The sequence below is a fragment of the Cavia porcellus genome, unplaced genomic scaffold (assembly GCF_034190915.1).
Source record: "Cavia porcellus strain 051 isolate PalLab524CR breed Dunkin Hartley unplaced genomic scaffold, mCavPor4.1 scaffold_13, whole genome shotgun sequence".
Classification (NCBI taxonomy): domain Eukaryota; kingdom Metazoa; phylum Chordata; class Mammalia; order Rodentia; family Caviidae; genus Cavia; species Cavia porcellus.
The window spans coordinates 12,953,053-12,979,611 of NW_026947496.1; the positions used below are offsets into that span (position 1 = coordinate 12,953,053).

The window sequence follows — 26,559 nt, forward strand, 5'->3', positions numbered from 1 at the left end:
CCAACCCCCCCCTTTTTTTTTTGAATTGGGGTCTTGCTATGTAATTCAGGCTGGCCTCGAATTCATGCTGATCCTCCTGCCTCAGCCTCTTAAGTGCTGGGATTGTAGACTGCACTACCATGCCTGGCTAGAGCAGTGTTCTTAACAGAACGAAATCCCCATAAATGAGTGTTCTATGTAGTTATGTAAGGTGGACACATTGAACGTATTGAAGCAAGGGGGAAATGAGCATTTTGTGAATGTGCTTTTAAAATCCAGATGAACAGCCAGGCGCAGTGGTGCACACTTGTAATCCCAACACTGGGGAGGCTGAGGCAGGCAGGTTAGGGTTAGAGTTCAAGGCCAGCCTGAACTGCAGAGTGAGACCCTGTTTCAAATAGACCCCCCCCCAATCCAAATGACTATTTATAAGACCGTCTGTAAAATTTGGTTCCTGACTCTCCCTCTGTTACTCCCTTATTCTGAGATCGTATAGTTACTTTCAGTAAGAAATCCCTCAAAGAAATCCTTTGCAGTTTGAGGAGACGGGGCCCCTGATACTGTTCTGTTTACAGTACAAAGTTTTGCTTCTGTTTCTGCAGGTGAAGCTTTTCTTTCTGGGGCAGTGTGTGTCCCCTCACGCAAATTCTTCCTTTTAGGAGCTGAAATATGGAGACGGCATCCAGCTGGCTCGGAGTAGAGAGCTGGATGAGTGCTTCGCACAGGCCAACGACCAGATGGAAATCACTGACAGCTTGATCAGGGAGATGCGGCACATGGGCCAGCCCTGCGACGCTTATCAGAAAAGGTACTGGTCAGGCCCGGAGCGGCTGAGCCCACTCCTGCGCAGTCCTGCAGCCCGGCCCATCCCTGGAGGAAGCTCCAGGTTCCCCAGGGGGAATCTCCCTTACTTAGTGTTCTGCAGTTTTGTCCAATAAAAAACATCCAAACCACACCTTCATCACAAAGCTGAGGAATCAAATAGATCTGCCCAGGAAGGTTCTGCTTTTCATTTGTCTGTTTTTAAAATTTCCTTTGTGGGACTGGGGATTGAAACAGAGCCTTTGTACTGAGCTACACTCCAGCCCTTTTATTATTATTTTTATTTTGAGAAAAGGTCTTGCAGAACTGCTTGGGGTAGGCTTGGACCTGTAATCCTCCTGCCTCATCCTTCCAGAGTGGTTCTGCTTATTTGGAGAGCTGAGTTCCTTAGGGATGTTACTGTGCCTCCACTTTTTTTTTTTTTTTGTAGTGGGAATTGAACTCAGGACCTTGCGCCTGCCAGGCAGGTGCTGTGCCACTGAGCTGTGTCCCCAGCCAGCGCTCACTCTGTAAAAGCCTCTTATTGACTCCAGTTTCATGAACATGAAAGTGGGACTCTTGAGCAGGCAGCAAGGATTACAGCACAGATGCACAGTTGGTTTGCTGTGTGATGCCCAGGCCTGGAGTGCAGATCTCTAGGACCAGACCTCTGGGGAGTGATCAGCTTGGGTGGTGCAGTGACGTGCCTTGACGGTTCAGGCTCTCGGCGTCTTCCCAGGATTTCATGTTGTATTCACCCTCAAGTCTCAAGCCACACTGAAAGAAAAGCGATTCGCAGATCAAACCTCTGCCTTGACCCACAGGAGTGCCCCGAATGGCCAGCCTTTTAACGCTCCCTGAAAGTGCTGAACAGCCAGCCACCCGCCTGTGCCATGGGTGCACCAGTGCTGTCCTGGGCCTTCTGCCTGTGGTGAGTTATCGTTTGTCTTCTCTTCCAGGCTGCTGCAACTGCAGGAACAGATGCGAGCCCTGTACAAAGCCATCAGCGTCCCCCGTGTGCGGAGGGCCAGCTCCAAGGGCGGCGGAGGGTACACCTGTCAGAGCGGCTCCGGCTGGGATGAGTTCACCAAGCGCCTCACCAGCGAGTGTCTGGGGTGGATGAGACAGCATCGGGTGAGCAGCCACCCAATGGGCAAGTGGACCCTGAAACCTCCTGTATCCCAGAGACCTAGAGGGTGGTGGGGTCACAGCCTCCCTGTCCTGGTCACCTGGTGTTCATTGTTAGGTGCTGAAGGAGAACCTCATGATTCTGCTCTGGTGGTAACTGGGCTCACACATGGGAGGTACTATGGATCTGTTCCTTTCTTCCTTCTTTCCTTCCATATTTACTTATTTATTTATTTTGTCTTTTTTGAGGTAGGGTCTCTCTATGCAGTTCAGGCTGGCCTTGAGCTCACTTTGTAGCCCAGGCTGGTCTCAAACTTGCAACAATCCTCCTGCCTCAGCCTCCCAAGTGCTGGGATTACAGGCATGCATCACCACACCGGGCTTCAGTGGTTTTAAATTTCAGAAAAAGGCACCATCTTGTGCACTCAGATGTGTGTCATGTTCTAACAGAGACCCCTCTTGCTGGATGACGCTTCTGAGATCAGGCAGGCAGCCCTGGTAGCTTCCAAGCAGCCAAGTGCTGTGATTCCTCGCCCCCCACCTGTGTGGCCTGTATCCTTCCTCCTCCCAGGGGACTCCGCTGATAAGGGAGCAGCTGCCCAGCAGCAGTTGGGAGGCAGGCACACGTCTCCCCGAGCTGGGGTTTTGTTTTTGCTCCCTGATTTGTGTTGCTGCCCTTGGGCGAGTGTGATATCGATACCATACAACTGGATACCATACACCCAGCCGGCAGCCATCAGCTTGAGCCTGGCACTTTGCTAATGTCCCAGCCAGGGCACCTGCGGCTTCTGGTTTAAAGCCAGGACAGCCACAGGAGCCAAGGGGCGAAGTCCCTGGAGCCCGGTTATCTGGCTCTGAAATGGTTCTTCTTCCGGAAGCCTCGCTGGGCAGGTGGCCTGAACAATGTGTGGGCTGTTCTCACCGCCTTCCCACCAGCCTGGAATGTTTGTTGCTGGCTTGTCCGAGAGATGGTGCAGGTGACGCGGGAATTTGCTTGTGCCTCTGCTAGAAGGCTGAGCAGATGGCTCTGCCCCAGGAGAAAGCCTGTGGACCACGCGGTTGCATTTGTTTTGGTTTTGGTGGTGCTAGGGATTGGATTCTGGGCTTCACACTCAACTATGCCCCTCGCAACCACCACCGCACCCGGCTTGTCTGTCTTTCCTTCCTTTTTTCTTGTTTTTTTGTTTGTTTGTTTATTTAGTTATTTGTTGAGACAGGGTCTCCCTCTGTAGCCCAGGCTGGCCTCAAACTCATAGCAATCCTCCTGCCTCAGCCTCCCAAGTGCCAGGATCACAGGCCAGCTTGTGGCCATAGTCTTAAGTGAAATAAATGAGACACACAAGTTTAAATATTGCGTTATTTCTCTTTTGTGACAAACTCAAAGTATAAACAAGGAGCAAAATGGATTGATATTGGAAAGTAGGAAGATCTAATTCAAATGGGAAGGGGAATGAGGGGTGGGAGGAAGAGAAAAAGGATTGAAAAAGAATTGAAGGAAAAAATGGCAACAGCTGTCATGAGGGTGAGGAGAGGGGAATGGGGGAAAAGACTTAAAATATAATAGATACAGGTATAAATTCCCTATGAGTGGGATCATTATGGCAAACGTACTAAAAAATTTTTTTTCAAATAATTTGCCAACATTATTTAAAATTAAGACCTTGAGTTTAATAGTAACCCTTCTTTTTCTTATCTTATTTTTAGCTTTTCTTTGTTTTATTAGTATGTGTTTGCTTTGTGAACTGCTTTTCTCTTTTTCTGAGGTGGAGTCTCATTATGTGGCCCAGGCTGATTTTGAACTCCCAGGCTGAACTGATCCTCCTGCCTCAGCCTCCCGAGCAGCTCTACATCTTTAGTTTTAGCTGAAGCAGAGCTATTTCTGTTCCTTGGGCCCTTTGCCCCTGCTGCTGCCAAGAATGAGTCACCTGCAGATGAAGGACAGTCTCTCTTCTTCTGCAGGCGGAGATGGACATGGTGGCCTGGGGCGTGGACCTGGCCTCCGTGGAGCAGCACATCAACAGCCACCGGAGCCTGCACAATGCCATTGGGGACTACCGCTGGCAGCTGGACAAGATCAAAGCCGACCTGGTACTGTGCTGTGCTGCCGGGTAGCCTGTGCTGGGAGGGTTGGTGATGACTGTGCCAGGAAGCTTTGTCTGAAAGCATAGGCTGTTCTTCCCTGAGAGCTTGGAAATTCCTCAAAATCCCTACAGAGCAGAGTGGGGAGGAACCAGAGGTTAGGGGCCACCTGCACTGCCTGGTGTGCAGCTTGGAGACAAGCGCTTCGCAGGGCGGAGGGCAGTAAAGTGCTCTATTCCTGTAGACAGCAGAGCCTCAGGGCTTCGAGTGAGAAGCCGCCCCGCCCCATTGTGTGTGTGCTTGGTGCCTCCTTTTCTGCCCAGTCACTGAAGTGTGTAGCTCAGTGGCAGAGCGCTTGCTTGGTATGAATGACAGCATGGGTATTAGTCTGCTCTTCAGTCTACGGCTACCTCCCAGGTCCCATTTGAATCATTTTTTCAATTAGATCAAAGCTTTTCCTCCTCACTTCTTCAACATCTTTTGTCTTTCGTTTTTTTTTTTCCCCTCTCTTTTGGTACCAGGAATTGAACTCAGGACCTTGTGCTTGCCAGGCAGGCACTTGTGCCACTAAGCTATATCCCTGGTCTTTTGCCTTACTTTTGTCTACCTGAGTACACAGCCTGATGACTGTTCTCCCTTGTTTCTCTAAGATCCTGAGACTTCTTAAATCATATTTTTAAACTTCTCAAAAAAATTTGTGACCAAAGTGTAAAAGAATTTGGTGGGGGACTGGGAATATAGCTCAGTGGCATGGTGCTTGTCTGGAAAGCAAGAGGTCCTGTGTTTGATTCCCGATTACAAAAGTTTTTCATTTTCCTGCAGTACTGCAGGTTAAACCCAGGGCCTTGGGTTGGGGATATAGCTCAGCAGCACAGCACCTGCCTGGCAAGCGCAAGGTCCTGAGTTCGAGCCCTGGTATCAAAAAACAACAACAAACAAACAAAACCCAGGACCTTTCCACCGCATTACTTCCCAGCCATATTTTTTTATTTTGAGACGGGATCTTGCTGAGTTACAGTCTCGGCTTGAACCTGTGATCCTCCTGCCTTCGCTTCCCTGAGTGCTAGGATTACAGGCATGCACCAGGGAGCCTTTTAATTGACAAAGACCAGCCCGTGACCCTGTAGCAGGCAAAGGTCCCTGGGTTTAAACCACCTGGGCTGAGGTTCCTTGGGTAAGGCTCTGAGGCCAGTGTCTGATACTCGGAGGGCTGGAAGGGCTACTTTGCTAGTTTGTTTGGTTTTGCTTTTTGAGGCTGGGTCTTGTTACATAGTCTTGAACTTATTTTATAGCCCAGGCTGGCCTTGAACTCCTGGCGAGGCTCAGCAGTGCTGGGATTAAAGCCTAGCTAGGGCTGTTAGTTAAATCACTAACCTGCTGTTGTCATCTTCTAGCGTGAGAAGTCTGCCATCTACCAGTTGGAGGAGGAGTATGAAAACCTGCTGGTGAGTGGATTGTTTCTGCAGTTCTGTACTCACCAAGCCCCTGCTGGGTGGGGATAAGGCCGCTGGTCCGTTGGTATCACACCTAAGACTCTGGAGCTGAGCTTACTTGGGGGCTCGTAGAAGCTAATCTTGTTACTACTCACCAGCCTCTTTTTAAAGTGAGTTTTCAAAGTTCTTTGATTTTCTTTTTGAAAACAGTGCCTGGCACTGTTCAGCTTCTGGGTAAGTGTTACCTAATGACAGGTGCTAAATGCTTGCAGTTAGAGCTGACCCCTTTGAAGAACTACAGACATTCCATGCTGAATGTCCTGAGTTAGGTCTGTGACTCCCTCGTTAAATGACCTGGTTGCTAAATGAAGAATTGTGGACAGTATGTAGATTATAGAATGCAGAAGGAGGAAGTGGGCCAAGGAAGCACCAGCATGCTGATCTTGCTTTTATTTGCATAAATCTTGCATGCAGTACTGTAATGGGTAACAACATAAAAGTATAGTATTATACAGTGCAGCCAGCACAAACTTACTTAGTTCTACATCGACAAGGGGCACTGCACCAAAAAAAGCCAAAAAACAAGAAGACTTTGAGGCTGTATAAACAAGATGTGCAAAACTCTACCAGATAAAAAAGTGGGTCAGAACTCTGAGCCGTCATTAAATGGGTAGGTTCCTAAACAAAGAATATCCGTGTATTCTTGCCAGTAGCAAAGGTGAAATTCTGTGGCTATTGGTGACACAGTTTTCCCGTTGGGCCTGAGGGTGGCACCTTGAGGGGGGTAAGGAGAGGCTAAGAAGAGCTTGCCTTAGCTTTTGAAGAATCCCGTTAAACCCAAACATTGCAGCAAGGCCTATCAGGGGCTGGGGAGTGGTCAGTGGTAGAGAGCTTGCTTTCCATGCGAGTCCTGAGTTCTATCCCCTCACCACAGTCAGTCCATCCATCAGTCAACCCCAAAAAAGGACCCATCAGCATTAGGCTGCTTGAATCCAAAACTGCTGTCTCAGCTGGATGTGGTGGCACACACCTGTAATCCCAGCATGTGGGAGGCTGAGGCAGGAGAATCCCTGTTAGTTTGAGGCTAGCCTGAACTGTGTCAAAAAAGACCAGGCATGGTGACTTATGCCTATAATTCCAGCACATGAGAGACCAGTCCACGAGAGGATTTCCAGGTGTTCAGGGTCAGCCTGGGCTATATACTGGGTTCAAGGTCACCCTGAACTACCCTGTATTAAAAAGCCAAAAATCAAAAAACATTGCTCTCTCATGTGCCCAAGCTCCTTCCCCATGCCACATGGTTGGTGAATACACCAGGTTAATTGTTTTGGTAAAAGGAACTGTGGTGAGATTTTTACTTGAGCAGTGTCTCGCAGGGATCCCACCCAGGTCCTCCCGCACGCTAGGCAAGAGCCCATCACTGAGGTCCACTCCAGCCCTGGGAAAGGCAGACGGAGGTTGACCCATGGGTCTGCAGAGCGCTTTCCCCCTGCACCTGTTCTGCTAACCTGCCCCTGCCCTTGCCGTGCAGAAAGCATCCTTCGAGCGCATGGACCACCTGCGGCAGCTGCAGAACATCATCCAGGCCACCTCCCGAGAGATCATGTGGATCAATGACTGCGAGGAGGAGGAGCTGCTGTACGACTGGAGCGACAAGAACACCAACATCGCGCAGAAACAGGAGGCCTTCTCTGTAAGCTGCCTCCGAGGTGGGGCCGGGGGGCCTTTCTGTAGTGGCCTCAGCCCCTGGGAAGTCCTCCCACAAAGGCTCCTCCCAGCCTTAAAGAGAGAGCTGTGTTTCTTGAGGAAGTCACAAGATTCTTTGACATTTGAAAATTTCCATAGTATAGCTTTGAGCTTAGCTTTTAAGCCTGATGGCAACTTGCTCTAAAGTGGTTTTGTTTTACAGGTACGCATGAGCCAACTGGAAGTCAAGGAAAAAGAGCTTAATAAGCTTAAACAGGAGAGTGACCAGCTTGTCCTCAATCAGCATCCAGCTTCAGACAAAATCGAGGTGGGCTTCCGGACATTTCTATTCTTAGAAGGCAAGGCTAACTTTTTATAAAGGGAGACTTCTTAGGTAAATGATCCATCTTCATCACAACGCTGTGCCAATTTTATTTTCTATTTTGGGACCAATACTGTAGACTAGGGGTTGACAGACATTTTCTGGATAAACCAGGTAGTAAATAGTTTAGAATTGTGGGTCATGTAGTCTCTCCCAGGTCCTTACCTCTGCCTGTGTATCACAAAAGTAACTGTAGATGATATGTAAAATGAATGAATGTGGCTATGTTCCAATAAAACTTTATTCACAAATACAAGCTGTGGGCCGTATATGGCCCTTGGGCTGTGTCTGTAGTCTGTGCTCCAGGCTGGCATTAGCTATGAATGGTGCACCCATCTTGGTGTTAAATTGAAACTTTCATGGGAATAGGTAAGAGCTACCACCTTAAGCCCTCTACGATCTGGAACTTATCTAGGAACAGGGCTTGGCGTGGCAGAGGGACTCCCCCCACCTTGTCCCCAGTATCTGTGCTGACTGGTCAGTAGCTGCACCATTTGGATAAGTATATTTGACTAATACAGTACTACTAATGGTAGTTATTTGTGCAAAGCCATTTAAAATTCACTTTCTCTCACATCGAGACTGTTTTGATGGGAGATCCTATATTTAACTATTAGACAGGTCTGCTTGCCTGGGAATTAGATTAGAAGGTGTGTTGTAGCTTTATCAGACTGATGTGTCTATTTGGGGACACACTCCGCCAGCTTGTGGTTCGCCGAGTTGGGGTCACACGGCTGCCACTTTCTTGTTCCAGGCTTACATGGACACTCTCCAGACCCAGTGGAGCTGGATTCTGCAGATCACCAAATGTATTGACGTTCATCTCAAAGAAAATGCTGCCTACTTTCAGGTTTTTATCCTTAATAATTTTATTGTATTTAGGGCTAAACCTTATTTTTGGAGTGTGTTTTAATAGGTACTGAAATAATCTGGAAAATATTGTATAAGTCCTGGTTTTCAGTGTAGAGAAATATTTATAACCTGAACACCAGTCCCTCGGGTTTTTTTTTTCTGTCACATGCATAAATATTTTCTGCTGTAATCCTTTTTTTTGTCACTTAGCCAAGAGAGCTTAGAGACAAGAGTCCTTGAGACAAAACTACTAAATGATTGTTACCTAATTTTCCAACACTATACCAAAACACCTGAGTTCACTGACTTCTAAAGAGAAAGGTTCATTTTGGCTCACAGTTTTGGAGGGTCTAGTGCATAACGAATTGGGCCCCATTACTCTGAGCTTGTGTGGAGTCAGCACCTCATGGTAAGGAGTGCATAGCAAAGGGAAGAAGAAGGGAAGGGGTGTACTATGCCCCCCGTGACCTAAGCCCTTCCCGTGAGGCCCTCCTCCTGAAGGCTCCATCGGCTTCCATAGTGGCACCTGGGTGCCTTCCCCACAAGGTCCTATGGGGCATTCAAGACCCAAATTATAGCAATGACATTGCTCACCAAGTGACTTTCAGTGATGTGGGGTCCGTCTCATCCCTGACAGTTTTTTGAAGAGGCCCAGTTGACTGAAGCCTACCTGAAGGGCCTGCAGGACTCCATCCGGAAGAAGTACCCCTGTGACAAGAACATGCCCCTGCAGCACCTGCTGGAGCAGATCAAGGAGCTCGAGGTAGCGTCTCAGGCCCAGGCCCCCACAGCCGCGCCAGGGAGATGAGTACCCTGCTGCCCGCTGCTACGACCTGTGGTCCCCCAGAACCCCAGCCAGCGTTTGTTTTCTTCTAGTGGCTTCTCACAGTGCACTTCTTTGTGTGCTCAGCTACCATTGAGGATAACTTTTACTGCCACACTGGGTCACTTGCTGAAAACAACACTAACATGACGACCCCTTGGGAAGGCGTGCTTCGGGTTCCAGCAGCACGGCCCCCACACGAGCAGGTCCTTTCCTGCCCTCCTACTCCGTGGCTGCATAACTCCTGGAGAGCCCTATGGAGGCTTCTTGTATTCCCTGCAGACAAGTTTGAGGGCAACTGTATCCCTACGTAGCCTGTCACATAGCTGCATCACTGTCATTTGTTGGTCTCCTCTGAAATTCACAGGGATGTTAAGGAGTGATTTTGTTTGCAATTGCAGAAAGAACGAGAGAAAATCCTTGAATATAAGCGCCAGGTGCAGAACTTGGTAAACAAGTCCAAGAAGATTGTACAGTTGAAACCTCGGAACCCAGACTACCGCAGCAATAAGCCCATTATTCTCAGGGCACTCTGTGACTACAAACAAGACCAGGTGTGTGCTCACTTGCCCGACATGCACTCTATTCAGAATGATACAAAAGCTACGTTAGGTTCGTGTCCATTTGGACAGCAGACTTTTAATCTCCGTCCCTATACTCACCATAGTCGCTTCTTTTATGTAGAGAGCAGCGACCTGAGGAACAAATGCAGCCACGGTGTTCTGAGTCACCTGGCAGCTGCAGGAATTAGGACCACAGCTAATGTCTTCTTTTGTGTGTGTGCAGGTGATTGTTTAGATTTTTTTTTTTTAAACCGGTACCGGGGATTGAACTCACGACCATCACTTGCAAGGCAGGTGCTTATGCCGCTGAGCTAAATCCCCAGCCCCAATGCCCCATGTGTAGGTGATTGAATGCAGCGTCTCTGGCCATGCCATGCACAACTCTGTCCCTGAGCTCCAGGCCAGAACAATGGTTACACTGAGAACTTGAAAACATTCTTTCTAAAGCTTTTTCAGAGGACAACTTGCTTATCTGTGATCACTCTCATTTTAAATTTTTGGACAAAAGACATGAAAAGTGGTGCATCACGCTGCCTTTAAAGTGAATGTCATTGCTGGATGTGGTGGTGTACCCCTATAACCCCAGCTACTCGGGAGGCTGGGGCAGAAGGGGCAGTTTGAGGCCAGCTTGGGCAGCTTAATGGCAGCTTGTCCCAAAATAAAAACTGAAAGGGGCTGAGGGTTTAACTCGGTGCTAGGGTGCTTCTGGTCTCAATCAGCAGTACTGTGATAGCTGAATAGTTTTTTAAAAAGTGAATGTCACTGCAGATGTTATTCATTCATCAAGCACATCAATTCTGCAGGCTGAGGGGTAAGCACAATCATTTAAATAGAAATGATACGATTACTGATATGATTCCCATAGCTCTATTTTCTGAGTTTAAAATTACAGAGGAGTTAAGGGACCACAGTGTGATTTGTTGGGCAGATAAGCTAGTAAAACACTGGTGTCTAGTCTCCCTTGTAGAACGTTTGAAGAATTTTTGTTGAAGCCAGAAATAAGGGGAAATGGAGATTGAAGAATGTAGAAATCAAGCGTCTTACATTTTACTGGTTGAAATAGTCATATTTCAAGTCATGTGTTTTGTGTTTTTGTTCTGTGGTTCTGGTGATTTGGGGCTTGTGCAGCCTCTTAAGTAATCACTTAAAGATTCTAAATAATAAATGAAACTATTTAGATGCTTCAGTTAATTTAAAAAACTGTCTCTGGAGACTGATATCAGGCTCTTTTTTTTCAAGTTTTAAGAGCAACTAGGTGAGACAATTGACCCCCCTCCTATTATTAAAGTCTGATATGTAAAACAGGAACACACAGAAATAGAAACACAATGGTGTGAGGTTTTGCTGAACAAAAGGATTTCTCAGGTACAGGTTGATTCTCCAGGCTACCTTTGGAAAGTCACTTCCTCCAATGCCTTACTGTGTAGTGCTCTCCCATGTATTTAAAGCATCCGTACTGGGGCTGGGGATTTAGCTCAGCGGCATAAGTGCCTGCCTTGTAAGCAGGCAGTCGTGGGTTTGATCCCCAGTACCAATAAAAAGGAAAAAGACAAAAAAAACCCAAAAGCATCAGTATTGCTGGGGAAATACATGCAGATCGTAACTTATGCACCTTGTCATGAAATTTAACCTTACGTCAGCTTCACTGATGGGGGAAAATAAGAGTTCGAGGGTTTGCATGTTTTCATCTCCAGTTCACTGGGAAAAAGACAGACACCGGTACTTTTGAATACATAAAGCTGAAACTCAGGGCTGCTCACCTTTCAGAAAATCGTGCACAAGGGGGACGAATGCATCCTGAAAGACAACAACGAGCGCAGCAAGTGGTACGTGACCGGCCCGGGCGGCGTGGACATGCTGGTTCCTTCGGTGGGGCTGATCATTCCGCCTCCCAACCCTCTGGCCGTCGACCTCTCTTGCAAGTACGTTGTTGGCACTCCTAGTTGGCCTGGCGCGCTGTGCTCTGGGGAAAGGGAGGGTCTGTGCCCGATGGGAAGCTTAGGCGGCAGCTTCTTCCCAGAGCCCTTCGAAGAGCAGCCTCGTGAAGCTCACTTTCGCTCTGTCTAGGCAGACGCTGTGGTTACTTCGGAGGGGTAAAAAAACATATCTGTAGGAGGGTTGGCATGAATAATACCTGCTGTGTACTCGGGAGCTATTTACTGGTGCTCTGGCCGTGATGAACCCCAATCTCCCAAATGAGTGTATGGCAAAGGCTTAAATAAATGAGACAAGTGGTCTGATTTAGGACTCCAGGGGGATCAAAACCCTCTTGTAGAGTTCCTGACTCTGGGAGTTAAGACAGAGAGCTTCTCTGGTGGTTTTCTTTTTTTGGTACTGGGGATCAAACTCACAACCTCACACTTGGCAGGCAGGTGCTTACACCACTGAGCTAAATCCCCAGCCCTAGAGAGCTTCTCTGGACCGCTCATATTTATGGTTTTCAAACAGAGAGGGGATACTGAGGAAAGTGTGGTAAATGAGCAGGACCTTAGGAACCACTTCAAAGACTTCTCCAAGTAGCAAATTATGCCATTTTAGGAGAACTGTCTTATCTCCATGATGACATTCATGGCAAGACAGAGACTGCAGGAGTTAGATGCCTGCAGCTACGGTCTCTATCTGCTTAATTGGGGTCGGAGCCCAGGTGTCCTCAGCTGTGGCCTTATCTTGCCCTTTGAGGTATCTCTGGCATCAAAGGCCATCAGTAGGCAGGGCATTCACTTCACAGATTGTCCACGGCAGATTTTACTTATTTACTTAGGGTTAGGGTTAGGGTTAGGGTTTGAGACAGGCACATTATGTAGTTCAGGCTGGTCTTGAATTCACTATGTAGCCCAGGCTGCTTTTGAACTTGCAGCAGTGCTCCTGCCTCAGCCTTCTGAGTGCTGGGACTACAGGCATGCACCACTATGCCCAGCTGGCTAGGCCTGCTGCTATATTGGTATAGAAGTCTCCGAGCTCGCAGGGCATAGAGGAGTCTGTGGGACGCAGTCCTCAAGACTCTGGTGGTCATTGGCAACTCATGCATCTGCCCTCCTACGACCGACCTTTTCTATCGAAAACTTGCTGGCAAGCAACATGACAGCAAAAAAAAAATCATACTGCACGGTCCCATCAAAAAAGATTTGAATAATCTATATCTATGTCAGATTGAAAATGGATTTTTGCAGGGAGTACTTTGGTCTAAATTCATTGAGATAGTGACAGCTTTGAAAATTATACACGTCCCAGTTCCTCTGTAAGGAGTCCTTTGAGTTTTTTGTGCAGTTACGTAAATGGGTCCACATTTCCGATTTGGGCTGACATGTGAGCTTGACTCCCTCCCCTCTGCCCTCCCAGGATCGAGCAGTACTACGAAGCCATCCTAGCTCTGTGGAACCAGCTGTACATCAACATGAAGAGCCTGGTGTCCTGGCACTACTGCATGATCGACATTGAGAAGATCCGGGCCATGACCATCGCCAAGGTATGTCCTCCGGCCCACGTGGCCTGCCTTGGGAAGCACTGTGCTGCGGCTGATGTGGTGCCCGGTCCTGCCAGGCCAACCTTGAACTAGGCAGCTTCTGCCTTTCCATCTTCAAAGTAGCGACTCCCAGCTTCCCACAGAGGCCCTGATCTATGCAATGTAGGACAGTGGAGGTGGCTGGGGTGTAGCCCAGAGGTGTATAGAGTGTTTGTCCAGGTTGTGCGAGGCCTGGGTTTGAATGCTAGCACAGGGGGAGGGAAGAAACCCCAAAGAACAGGAGGAATTAGCCCACAACTGGTCATGAGACAAACAGAAACACTAATCGAAGTGCTCTGACAAGCCAGAGGCTCTTGTGACAAGCCAGCGTGGAGTAGTCTAGATCCTGTGTGCCTTAGACGTTGTGGGAGAGTAGGCCATAAGTGACTCACTGGCGAGCACAGAGAAAGCAGGATGGGGTTTGTAGAGGAGCACCAAAAGCGTTTCTTCTCTGACTCAGTGGTTGTAAGCTGTGGTCTGAAGAATCCTGGCGGGGGGAATTCATCACGGGTGGCTGAGACAGAGTGAGGAGAGGGGCCCAGAATGGGACAGTTGTGGGGTCCCTGGCCCTCTGTAGCTAAAGCAGTTACGCTTTCCATTTGTGGCTTCTGTGATCGAAGAATAAAGTACTGTAGGAAAAGGAAACGTTGGCATTCCACTGCGACGGCTCCTAGGAATGGTGACTAAATACTGACAGACTTATTTTTTGGTGGATTAAACCCATGGCCTCACTGCACTATATCCCCAACCGTTTTTTTTTTTTTTTAATTTTTATTTTGTAATTTTGAGACAGCATCTCACTGAGTTGCTCAGTTGCTTGTGCTGGACCTGAACTTTTGATCCTCCTGCCTCAGCCTCCCCAAGGAATCACAGGCATGCATTATCACGCCCGGCTCTCAAAGACCTTTTATATCTTAATAGGCCTGTGACACCTGTTGTCTCCAGCCCCATCTAGTGAGAGGCATTTTTCAACCAGCCCTTTTTGGTTGCACTGGCTGGGGGGTGGGGCATCAGATGATCGAATGCTTCTCCTGATTTGCTTTGCCTGCCTGCCTTCCAGCTGAAGACCATGCGGCAGGAAGACTACACGAAGACCATAGCCGACCTCGAGCTGCACTACCAGGAGTTCATCAGGAACAGCCAGGGCTCCGAGATGTTCGGCGACGACGACAAGCGGAAAATGCAGTCTCAGTTCACTGACGCTCAGAAGCATTACCAGACCCTGGTCATTCAGCTTCCTGGTCACCCCCAGCACCAGACAGGTCAGCCTGGGACATCTTCTCTTTGTATCTACCACCTAGTGATTTTAGAGAGGATATAAAAAGTTTATAAAAAGTAGTTTGTAGAGAAGCATTTCTTAGAAAATTATTGCCTTTGTCTCTTTCCGTTGTTATAACAAAACACTTGCAACTGGGTAACTGGTAAAGAAAAGAGGTGAATTTGGTTAATAGTTCTGGTGGCTGCAGGGTTCAAACAGCATCGCCCCTGGGGTCCTTGGCTACATCACAGCGTGTTGGAGAAGCAGGAAGAGATGGCAGTGTGCAGAAGGGGCCAAACTCACTTTAGAGCAGTCACCCTCTTGACAACCCCACCCAGTCTCTAGAGTCTTAGTCCACTCCCAAGCAAGGGGACACAATCTAATCATCTCCTACCTGGTCCCCCCCTGCACAGTGTTACATTAGGGACCAGTCTTCTAGCATGTGATTCTCTGGGGGATAAGCCATGTCCAAGCCACAGCAGGTATATATCAAAAATCAGGAAGCAGACAGACACACTTTTTTGCAGTACAGATGCTTTTTGGGAGGCTAGCACGGTACATGTAGACACCGTCTGATCTTTTGGTCTTTATTCTCACAGTCACCAAAACTGAAATCACTCATGTTGGTTCCTGCCAAGACGTCAATCATAATAAAATGATTGAAACCAACAGAGAAAATGACAAGCAAGAGACCTGGTTGCTGATGGAGCTGCAGAAGGTCCGCAGGCAGATAGAGCACTGCGAGGGCAGGATGACCCTCAAGAACCTCCTGCTGGTGGACCAGCCGTCCACTCACCACATCACAGTGAAGATCAACGAGCTCAAGGTAGGCGTCCATCCGCACTGTGCCGATTTCATGCGTATCATAGTAATCTCCTGGGTTACATGTTTCTGGGCAAGTGTATAACATAAACAACTAAATCAGTAGACTGGATAAAGGGTCCAGAAACATAGCCATAAATCCACGGTCAAGGGGTGTTTTACAAAGGCTGCCATTTGTTTGAAAGTTCTGTCTTATCCACAATCAAGAATATACATAGGAAAAATACTAATCCACTCCTTACACCTTATATTAAAGACTGCACAGGGCAAAAATGATCATAAGAGTCACACAGCTGCAAGGCACAGTACAAATAGCTGTATGAACACAGTGTTGTGTCTATAAACCAAAAATATGGTCACCTACACAGTGGAGCATCACAGAGTATCATTCAGCCTTTAAAAAAGCAAAGAAATCCTGGAAGTTGCAGCAGGATGAATGAACCTGAGAGGTATTATGCTGGGTGAAGTAAGTCAGACACAGGTTAAGCACTACATCATTGGTTGTATGTGGAATCTAGGAAAAGAGTCAAACTCACAGAAATAGAAAGCAGAACAATGGTTACCAAGAATGGGGCCAGGGACGATGTAGTTGGGGAGATGTAGGTCAGATGTGGGTAGTTTTCTTTGCTGAGTCTCAACATCTAACATTTAACAGCAGGACTGCATGTAATGATAGCGAGCATTTTGAAAATTCGCTAAGAGGATACATGTAGGTGCTCTTATACACATGCACACGCACACAATGGTAATGGGAGGTGGTGAACATATTAATTTGCTTACCTGGAATAATCATTTCACATCTGTATCTCAAAGCAGCATATTGCATACCTTAAGTATGCATGGTAAAAACTAATCGAAAGCTTCCCTCTTTTTTTTTTTAAATTTTGACAGAGTGTACAGAATGATTCACAAGCAATTGCTGAAATGCTCAACCAGCTGAAAGACTTGCTGGCTAATTTCAGAGGTTCTGAAAAATACTGCTACTTACAGAACGAGGTATTTGGACTGTTTCAGAAACTGGAAAATATTAACGGTGTTACAGATGGCTACTTGAATAGGTAAGCACAGCTATTACTAATCAGAGTTATCTTCCTTTACCTAAGCCTCATTGTTACTGGTATTGATTGCTCATGTGTGTCTGGCTTATTAGATCCTGTGCCTTGTGGGATCTTTGTGTGTTTGTTTTCCAGATTTACTTACATGCTTCTGTGGTTTGCTGAGCTTGTCCTCAAGCTTAGGGCGTTAATTCTGCTCTGAAAGCTTAAGAGCTATTCTTAGAATTACAAATAATGCATATTCTAGGGCCATGATTGAGCAAAAAAACTATTATTGTTCCCACAAGTTATAAAATAAGCAAAATACATTTTATGTGCTTTAACATTATTCTTTTTTATGAATGGTGCCACAAGCCACACGTTCACCTTGTAATTATCTCGCCCACAATTTTGTCTGCACTCCCTTTTCTTTGCAGCCTGTGCACGGTGAGAGCACTGCTCCAGGCTATCCTGCAGACCGAGGACATGCTCAAGGTTTACGAAGCCAGGCTCACCGAGGAGGAAACTGTTTGCCTGGACCTGGATAAAGTGGAAGCCTACCGCTGCGGACTGAAGGTAGCTCCGGTGGGGATGAGGGGGGTGAAACAGAACTCAGCTATCCAACCTCATCGCTTTCCATGAGTAGGCTCCCCCCCCCCCACTGGGAATTGAACTTAGGACCTCGCGCTTGCCAGGCAGGCCCTTGTGTCACTGAGCTATATCCCTAGCCCCTTCAATGCATTTTATTATTATTTTTTTTGAGTAGGCTTTTTTGTTGTTTTGATAACTTTTTGAAAAGATGGTTTGTTTTTAGGACAGATAGAGACGTACAGAGAAATTGACACAGTGGTGTAGAGCCTAATACCCTGCACCTAGCTTCTACTGTTCCTAACACCTTACATTCATGTGGTGTATTTGTTACAGTAAATGAATTCGTGTTGAAGTAGTAGTGTGAACTAAAGCCCATAGTGTAGGTTTGCTGAGGTTTTTCTGGAGGAGGAGGGCGTCCAGGAATCAAACTCAGGACCTTGTGCTTACCAGGCAGGCACTGCGCTGCTGAGCTGTATCCCCGGCTCTGGTTTGCTGAGTTTGGATGACCACTGATTTTCATGGCTGCATGCGGTTGATACTCGTCATCTCTGAAACTGCTTTCCAGTGTGTCAGGCACACTATGAAGCTCTCTGAGAGAGTAATTTTTGAGTGGAATTAATCTGGAAGATGCTTACACTGATTGCTTTACTATAGAATGTCTTAGAGCCTTTAAGATGTTTATGGGCATAGAATTAGTGGTATGTGATATTCAGCATTTATTTGTCAAACTGATGAACATATTGAATCCTCTTTTTAAGTAGGGAATTAGACCACCAGAAGAAATACTGAAAAATTGTAATTCAGTAAACATATTTTTTTGGGTTATTGCTAGCAAGATGAGTGTTCTTGAGAATTTTATAAACAGTTTTTCTTCTTCAATCTGATGATCGAACCCAGGATCATCTACATACTAAGTATGTGCTCCACTTCTGAACTACTTCCCCCGAACCTCCGATTTTTCTGTGTGTGTGTGTGTGTGTGTGTATGTTTAAATCGGCACTGGGGATCGAACTCATGACCGTGTGCTTGCAAGGCAGGCACTTACGCCGATTAGCTAAATCCCCAGCCCCCTGATTTTTAATTTAGTGACATGCAGCATAGCATGCAGCAGGAGAAGAGATGGATCTGTGCTTACTTTTTCTTGTTTTACTCTTACAGAAAATAAAAAATGACCTGAACTTGAAGAAGTCGTTGCAGGCCACCATGAAGGCAGAGCTGCAGAAAGCCCAGCAGATCCACTGTCAGACTTCGCAGCAGTATCCGCTGTATGATCTGGACCTGGGCAAGTTCAATGATAAAGTTGTCCAGCTGACAGATCGCTGGCAGAAAATAGACAAACAGATAGATTACAGGTGAGGCGGCCTCCTGCCCCATGTTTGTCCCACTTGATGGTTGGAGGTGGATGATGAAGTGGTCGCTGTAACAAAACAATGGTTTTGACCAGAAGTGGTCACTATGGAAAAATACCGTTTTATGTGAAAGTTCAGGCTTATTGGGGCTCCTTTCTTGGCCTGCCTGGAGGCCACTTTGTGATGGAATGGATTTATCTCAGCAGCCCACCCAGATCTTAGAGAAACAGCAGAAGCCATTTAATCTGCCGTTTACTTTGCTATGCCTGTTGAAAGAAGCTGCTTTGAGTGAGTGTTCTCCAAAAAACTTGGGAAATGAAACCTTAGACCAAAGAAATGGCTCACTGTAACTCAGCCATGTTCGTTTCCTCACCCCTTGGAGAGGCGACATCACTGGGGCAAGAGCAGAGATTCAGTTGTAAACAAAGACAGTGGCTGTGTCTGTGGTCCCCAAAGCTCTATCTTAAGGAACTCGGTTGAGGGGAGGAGGAGGAGCAGCAGGGGAGATGTGTGGAGGCTGAGCAGGTGCCCCATCATCTAGGCTTCTGTTCTCTCTCTTCTACCGCACTGTCCTGGAGATGGGACATCCTCGCCAATCCATCTCCTGTGCCAGTCTCTGTTCATAGACAAACACACGATTTCCCTGCAAGTTAAACATCATTCTACTTGTAATGAAAGACTAAGATTCTTAACTCCTCGGTCCACACTCTGAGGTTAGCTGAAGACCAGCAGCTTTCCTGGGCTCTATGAAGCTAAGAAAAAGTTACTTTTATGATTGGTGTCTCTAGTGCCTTTTTCCAGAAACAGCTAAGAAAATCATAGTCACTGTAGACACCAAGGCATCTTCCCCCAGAGCACTGGGGAGAAATGGTGAACAGGCAGCAGTTTTAACCTGTCAGAAGGCTGCCATCGGAGGTGTCACATGGCCTGCAGGACGGTTTTTAAGGTTAACTACAAATAGTTGTGGCTGGATAGTTTATTTAGCTTTTCTCTAGGTTATATGACCACAAATGAAATTGAAAAAGGCTCCCAAATTGCCTCACTTCTAGGCCAATTTACTAGTAGTGCTTTTTAGAAATATCTTTATGGAGATATAATGGACAAATCACACAATTCATCCATTTATGCAGCTGAGCGGCTTTTATTGTGTTCAGAGTTGTACAACCATTGCAGGCTGAGGGCTTTTATTGTTGTTGTGGTTTTGGGGTTTTTTGTGGCACTGGGGATGGAATGCAGAGCTCTGTGTGTACGCTGTGCCACTGAGCCATATCCCCAGTCCTACAGTCTGAGTTTTAAACATTTTCTTTTTCTTTTTGCGGGGTCGGGTACCAGGGATTGAACTCATAACCTTACGCTTGCTGGGCAGGTGCTTGTGCCACTGAGCTAAATCCCAAACCCAAGTTAAACATTTTCATCACCCAAATGATCTACCCAGTGGGAGCCAGCTGCCCAGTACTGTCCCCATTTACTTTCTGTGCCTTTACCTGTTCTGGATAGTCCCCATAACTGGAATTGAAACCCTGTGTGTCCTTCGGTGACTTGCTTATCACCTAGTTTGGTGCTCCCAAGGTCCTCCAGACTGTATCCTAGTGTAGTACTTTGTTTCTTTTTCTTTCTCTGTGTGGCTAGAATTCTGTTGTTTGTGCCACTTTGCTTTAAGCTTTTCATTAGTTGATGGCTATTTGGATTGTCTCTAGTTTTTAAATCTGATGAAAAATGCTGCTATGAACATACATGTATAGGTGTTTGTGTGGGCACATGATTTCAGTTCTTGGGGGCTGTCTTGGTTACTTTTCTCTCATTGCTGGGACAAAATACCTGACACCCAAAATGAAGGGAGGAAAAGTTTATGTAGCTCACAGTCTGTGGAGGTTTTAGTCCATAATCAGCTGGCTGCAAGGCAGGGTGGCAGGGCACAGGGGCAACGGTTAAAGGCACCAGAGGACAGCAAAAGCAGGAAAGAGCAAACTTCTTTTCCTGCCTTATATTGTAAGCAGGCTCCCTCCCCTGCCCAGGGCCGGAGTAGCACTCACACCATCTGCATGCCCTCCTCTTACACAGGATGAGGATATTTACAAAGTAAGGATCCTGGCTCCCTGCTGAGTCTCTTAGGTAAACTTCTAAACTTCTCAAGTTGATACAACATACCTTCCATAACACCAATTTGCTTGGGGTATACACCAAGCAAAATAGCTGGATGTGACTCAGTATATTTGAGAACCAATAATAATGCTTCAATAATTTTGTTGTATCTGTTTTCCCTAGGTTGTGGGACCTGGAGAAACAAATTAAGCAATTGAGGAATTATCGTGATAACTATCAGAATTTCTGCAAGTGGCTGTATGATGCCAAGCGCCGGCAGGATTCCTTAGAATCCATGAAGTTTGGAGATTCTAACACAGTTATGCGATTTTTGAATGAGCAGAAGGTATAAGCCAACCCGTCATTCCTTCGCTGTTTTGCGATTAACTGGTTGTAAATTCTGGTCTTCAAAGCAGCAGTGTCTTTGTTTGAAACGATGACTGTTTCATCTAATGAACCTGCTTTGTGAATGCTTAAAGAATGCCCACAGGAAAAGTAACCAAGATACTTGGGAAAAAACGCAATGTGAACATAGAAATAATGTAATGATGTTCATTTCATTATAGTAAAACATGTTTATAAATTAAGAGAGTAAGACCAGAAAACGATACTGACTGCAAAGTAACTTCTTATACATAATAGTAAGTTGGAGATTTTTTTCCTTCTCTTTCCTGCATGGAAAAAAAAAGTGCTATTCTCTTAAGCTGTAACTGGAAATATGAGGTCAGTACAGAAAGAAAAGAAAGATTACCCAAAGTAGAAGTGAAATAGCATTTATTTAGAAATATGTGTATACTTTAACATTTGTAAATATCTTATCCATTATATAGAATTTGCACAATGAAATATCAGGCAAACGAGACAAATCAGAAGAAGTGCAAAAGATTGCTGAACTCTGTGCAAATTCAATTAAGGTACGTTGGGTTCACTAAGAATGATGTGTTTCATTACAAATGTTATCTGTATTTGCTGACTTACTTTATACATCTTTGACTTCTTGAGAATGGTGATTATGGCTTTTCTATATTCTCTTCTGATCACCAGAAAAGTTTGTTATCCACTAATGAATTCAAAGAACAGTGGCAGTAACCATGGCAATGGGATAGACTAGTGTTTTATGCAGAATTGCCCAGTTGGCTTGTAAACATGTACACACTTGTTTTAATAATATATTAGTTGCTTAGACACTGTGGCACATGCCAGCTTCGGGGGATGGTGATTGAAATAATTTTATGAATTAATACTGGAATTGAGCCACTAGCGACTCATTTTAGGTCCTAAGAGTTTTTTCCTATGGGCTGAGAGTATTGCTCAGTGGCAAGGTAATTTCCTACTGTGTGCAAGGTCCTCAGTTTTATTTCCAGCACAGGAAAAAAAACGTTTATTAAACTTTACTCTTCAGGACTATGAACTCCAGCTGGCCTCATACACCTCTGGGCTGGAGACGCTACTGAACATACCTATCAAGAGAACCATGATTCAGTCCCCATCTGGGGTCATTCTGCAAGAGGTACATATGTCATTCCGTGTGTCTCACTCTCCGCCCACCCTTCTGCCGCTTTACCCACTTCCTACCTGACTGCCTACCATCCCTGGACTCATTTCTGTTTAGGGTGTCTGCTCACAAAGGGTCAATAGGAAGTTACACTCTTTCTACTGTGAGCCTCAATATGTGATATATTTTTGGAGATGATCAATAGAGTTCTTAGTGTTTCATGTATAAAATAGAATCTTTACAGAAATTAGAGTTGGCTGGGAGTGGTGGCTCACACCTGTAATCCCAGCACTCAGGAGGCTGAGGCAGGATAGTTGCAAGTTCGAGACTAGCCTGAGCTACAAAGTGAGGTGAAGGCCAACCTGAACTGCATAGTGAGACCCTATCTCAAAAAAAAAAAAAAAAAAAGAAAAGAAAAGAAAAAAGAAAAAAAGAAATTAGACTTAAATTTCTGGATTAGGTGAAGGAGACTTCTAAAAAGTGGAAGTTATATAGTAGATTTTTTTTTTATAATTTTGGTACCGGGGATCGAACTCATGACTGCGCACTTGCAAGGCAGGTGCTTATGCTGCTGAGCTAAGTCCCCAGCCCCTTATAGTAGATTTTTTAAGAGACAGCTTTTGCCAAAAGAGTTCAAAGAGTATCAACAGTCAGATGGTTTACGGAGAGAAATCTGGAATGCTAAGGACAGAATACAGATGCTTTTATCCATCTGATTTGCTATACTTTTAGATTATGGAACCAGCAAATATGAAAGAAAGGGAATTTACTCTTTAAATTATAATGTTGCTGTTACTGTTTTAGAAAACAAAATGAAACATTTTTGAAATTATTTTCAGGGGGGTAGAAGGAAGGGGGAAAAAGAATTTAATTTGTACTAATTCTCTACAGTGAATGTAATCGTTGTGTACTGTAAACATGTACTAGTAAAAGTTAAAAAATATTTTAAGGAATGAAATTATTATTTTCTTATTTTTCTCTAAGGCTGCAGACATTCACGCTCGGTATATAGAACTGCTTACACGATCTGGAGACTATTACAGATTCTTAAGTGAGATGCTGAAGAGCCTGGAGGATCTGAAGGTAATTCACTTACTTCATTTCCTTGGAATGTCAAAGAAAATAGACTAGAACCTGATTGCTACCTCATTATAATACAGATTTGAAAATTCACTGATGAAATGGCATTTCCTCTAAATATTCAATACAGTTTCGTTTGTTTGTGAGTCTGGAATTAGTCCTATGCTCCAGTACACTGCTCTAAGGGAACATAGGTAATACTTACAAAATTGCAGCCTCTTTACTTTGCCAGAAACAGTAATTTCATTTAGTGTTTGGTTAAGAAATTTCCTTTACTCCTCTATGTAAAATTTGGATAAGCACACCCTGGACTTGAATCTTTCATGTCGAGTGATTACTTACTATTCTTTTCTAATCCTAGAATTAATAGAGAAATCTTAATCTTCATTTTACAGACGAGGAGGCTGAGACTTAAAAGAATCATTCACTAAGATCATACAATCAGCTAGTAGAAGAATTATGATGAGAATCCAGATTTCTTGAATTTTTGTCCAGTAGCTTTTGCTTCATTTCACTCTGTGTGTGTGTGTGTGTGTGTGTGTAAGCGCACGCGTGCACGCGTACATGTGTGGATATATATATGTGACTGTACAAAGGAAAAAAATGAACATTATTGTGGGAGGGGAAAAGTACTGTTTCTTTCATACAGTGTGAGGTGCTTTTCTTTCAACATAATTTCTGATCTCATGTCCACAGCTAAAAAATACCAAGATTGAAGTTTTGGAAGAGGAGCTCAGACTGGCCCGAGATGCCAACTCAGAAAACTGTAACAAGAACAAATTCCTGGATCAGAACCTGCAGAAATACCAGGCCGAATGTTCCCAGTTCAAAGCGAAGCTCTCGAGCCTGGAGGAGCTGAAGAGACAAGCGGAGCTGGATGGAAAGTCTGCGAAGCAAAACCTAGACAAGTGCTATGGCCAAATAAAAGAGCTCAATGAGAAGATCACCAGGCTGACGTATGAGATCGAAGACGAAAAGAGAAGAAGAAAGTCTGTGGAAGACAGATTCGACCAGCAGAAGAACGACTACGATCAACTGCAGAAAGCCAGGCAATCTGAAAAGGAGAGCCTTGGTTGGCAGAAACTAGAATCCGAGAAGGCCATCAAGGAGAAGGAGTACGAGATAGAAAGGCTGAAGGTTCTGCTGCAGGAGGAGGGCGCCCGGAAGAGAGAATATGAAAATGAGCTGGCAAAGGTAAGAAACCACTATAATGAGGAGATGAGTAATATAAGGAACAAGTATGAAACAGAAATTAACATTTCGAAGACCACCATCAAGGAGATATCCATGCAGAAAGAGGACGATTCCAAAAATCTTAGAAACCAGCTTGACAGACTATCAAGGGAAAACCGAGATCTGAAAGATGAGATTGTCAGGCTCAATGACAGCATCCTGCAGGCCACTGAGCAGCGAAGGCGGGCTGAAGAAAATGCCCTTCAGCAGAAAGCCTCCGGCTCTGAGATCCTGCAGAAGAAGCAACACCTGGAGATCGAACTGAAGCAGGTTATCCAGCAGCGCTCGGAGGATAATGCGAGGCACAAACAGTCCCTGGAGGAGGCCGCCAAGACCATTCAGGACAAAAATAAGGAAATCGAGAGACTCAAGGCTGAGTTTCAGGAGGAGGCCAAGCGCCGCTGGGAATATGAAAATGAACTGAGTAAGGTAAGAAACAGTTACGATGAGGAGATCATTAGCTTGAGGAACCAGTTCGAGACGGAGATCAACATCACCAAGACCACCATCCACCAGCTCACGATGCAGAAGGAAGAGGACACCAGCGGCTACCGGGCTCAGATCGACAATCTCACCAGAGAAAACAGGAGCCTGTGCGAGGAGATCAAGAGGCTAAAGAACACGCTGGCCCAGACCTCCGAGAATCTCAAGAGGGTTGAAGAGAACGTCCAGCAGCAGAAGGCCACCGGCTCGGAAATGTCGCAGAGGAAACAGCAGCTGGAGATTGAGCTGAGACAGGTCACTCAGATGCGCACGGAAGAGAGCGTGCGGTACAAGCAGTCCCTCGACGATGCCGCCAAGACTATCCAGGATAAAAACAGGGAGATAGAAAGGTTAAAGCAGTTGGTAGAAAAAGAAACAAGTGACCGGAAGCGCCTGGAGGAGGAAAATGCGAGATTGGAAAGGATCCATTATGACCTGCAGAAAGCCAACAGCAGCGCCTCTGAGACCATCAGCAAACTGAAGGGTCAGGAACAAGAACTGACCCGCCTGAGGATTGATTATGAGAGGGTTTCCCAGGAGAGGACCGTGAAGGATCAGGACATCGCCCGGTTCCAGAGCTCTCTCAAGGAGCTGCAGTTGCAGAAGCAGAAAGCAGAAGAGGACCTGAGTCGGCTGAAGAGGACGGCCAGCGAAGACTCTTCCAAGAGGAAGAAGCTCGAGGAGGAGCTGGAGGGCATGCGGAGGTCTTTGAAGGAGCAGGCCATCAAAATCACCAGCCTGACCCAGCAGCTGGAGCAGGCATCCATTGTGAAGAAGAAGAGCGAGGACGACCTCCGGCAGCAGAGGGACGTGCTGGACGGGCACCTGCGGGAGAAGCAGAGGACCCAGGAGGACCTCAGGAGGCTCTCCTCGGAGGTGGAGGCCCTAAGGCGGCAGCTGCTCCAGGAGCAAGACAATGTCAAACAGGCTCACTTGAGGAATGAGCATTTCCAGAAGGCCATAGAAGACAAAAGCAGAAGCCTCAATGAGAGCAAAATAGAAATCGAGAGGCTGCAGTCTCTCACGGAGAACCTGACGAAGGAGCACCTGATGCTGGAGGAAGAGCTGCGGAACCTGAGGCTGGAGTATGACGACCTGCGGAGGGGCCGGAGTGAGGAGGATCAAGATAAGAACGCCACCATCTGCGAACTGAGGAGCCAGCTGCAGATCAGCAACAACCGGACCTTGGAACTGCAGGGCCTGATTAATGATTTACAGAGAGAGAGGGAAAATTTGAGACAGGAAATTGAGAAATTCCAAAAGCAGGCTTTAGAGGTATTCACAAATATTTGATCCCAGCTTCACTGTTTCTTAATTCACTGGATTTCTGTCTGTCCTGAACTGCTCGCTTGCTACTTACAAGACTGCTCAGCTACCTCAGTCATAATCCAGATAACTGCTTTAAAATAACTGTGGTGCTATTTGCCCTCCTGTCTTGTGACCGAATCCAGTGCCAGGCTGCGTGAAGCCTGTGTTTGGCTCCACATGTGCGTAACATGCTCCACTCTCTTTTCTAGCAGACATGTCTTGCCTGGGGGATGTGGCTCAGGGGTAGAGCACATGTTTAGCACGCACAAGGTCATGGCTAAATCCTTAGCTGAAAAAAATTTAAAATAAATTTGCAATAAAAGTCATTCTTAGCGATCTGGAATGTACATTTTTAAAAATTAGAATCGAACTCATTATTTAGTACATGTTTGTAGTGCATAAAGTTCACATTCTTTGTGATTCATGTACATATGTTGTGTACATGTACAAATGCTACATGTACATAGCAGGATGTGCATATTCTAATTTCCCTTAATGAAAGCCATGTTAAAGCATTTATCTATGCGATTTCAAGATCATCTTCTCTTTTTCTTTTTTTGCTCACTTGGGGTTTCTGCATGCATTATTCTGTCCTT

General features: G+C 45.9%; 1 protein-coding gene across 3 annotated transcripts in view; it reads left to right on the forward strand.

The window, feature by feature from the left end:
- The window catches only part of Dsp (desmoplakin), a 47,466-nt gene that overhangs the window by 16,432 nt on the left and 4,475 nt on the right, over positions 1–26,559 (forward strand). For 2 of the 3 annotated variants that reach the window (XM_063259851.1, XM_063259850.1), the window contains exons 3-23: positions 639–787; positions 1,740–1,914; positions 3,868–3,996; positions 5,382–5,432; positions 6,952–7,113; positions 7,330–7,434; positions 8,243–8,338; positions 8,978–9,103; positions 9,565–9,717; positions 11,494–11,648; positions 13,066–13,192; positions 14,289–14,490; positions 15,086–15,312; positions 16,200–16,366; positions 16,780–16,918; positions 18,092–18,285; positions 20,548–20,710; positions 21,195–21,278; positions 21,767–21,874; positions 22,844–22,942; positions 23,636–25,930. In XM_063259851.1, the coding sequence (XP_063115921.1) occupies positions 639–787; positions 1,740–1,914; positions 3,868–3,996; positions 5,382–5,432; positions 6,952–7,113; positions 7,330–7,434; positions 8,243–8,338; positions 8,978–9,103; positions 9,565–9,717; positions 11,494–11,648; positions 13,066–13,192; positions 14,289–14,490; positions 15,086–15,312; positions 16,200–16,366; positions 16,780–16,918; positions 18,092–18,285; positions 20,548–20,710; positions 21,195–21,278; positions 21,767–21,874; positions 22,844–22,942; positions 23,636–25,930 (5,106 nt within the window). The remainder of the gene's footprint in view (positions 1–638; positions 788–1,739; positions 1,915–3,867; positions 3,997–5,381; positions 5,433–6,951; positions 7,114–7,329; positions 7,435–8,242; positions 8,339–8,977; positions 9,104–9,564; positions 9,718–11,493; positions 11,649–13,065; positions 13,193–14,288; positions 14,491–15,085; positions 15,313–16,199; positions 16,367–16,779; positions 16,919–18,091; positions 18,286–20,547; positions 20,711–21,194; positions 21,279–21,766; positions 21,875–22,843; positions 22,943–23,635; positions 25,931–26,559) is intronic. The other variant, XM_063259852.1, reaches the window with a different exon arrangement.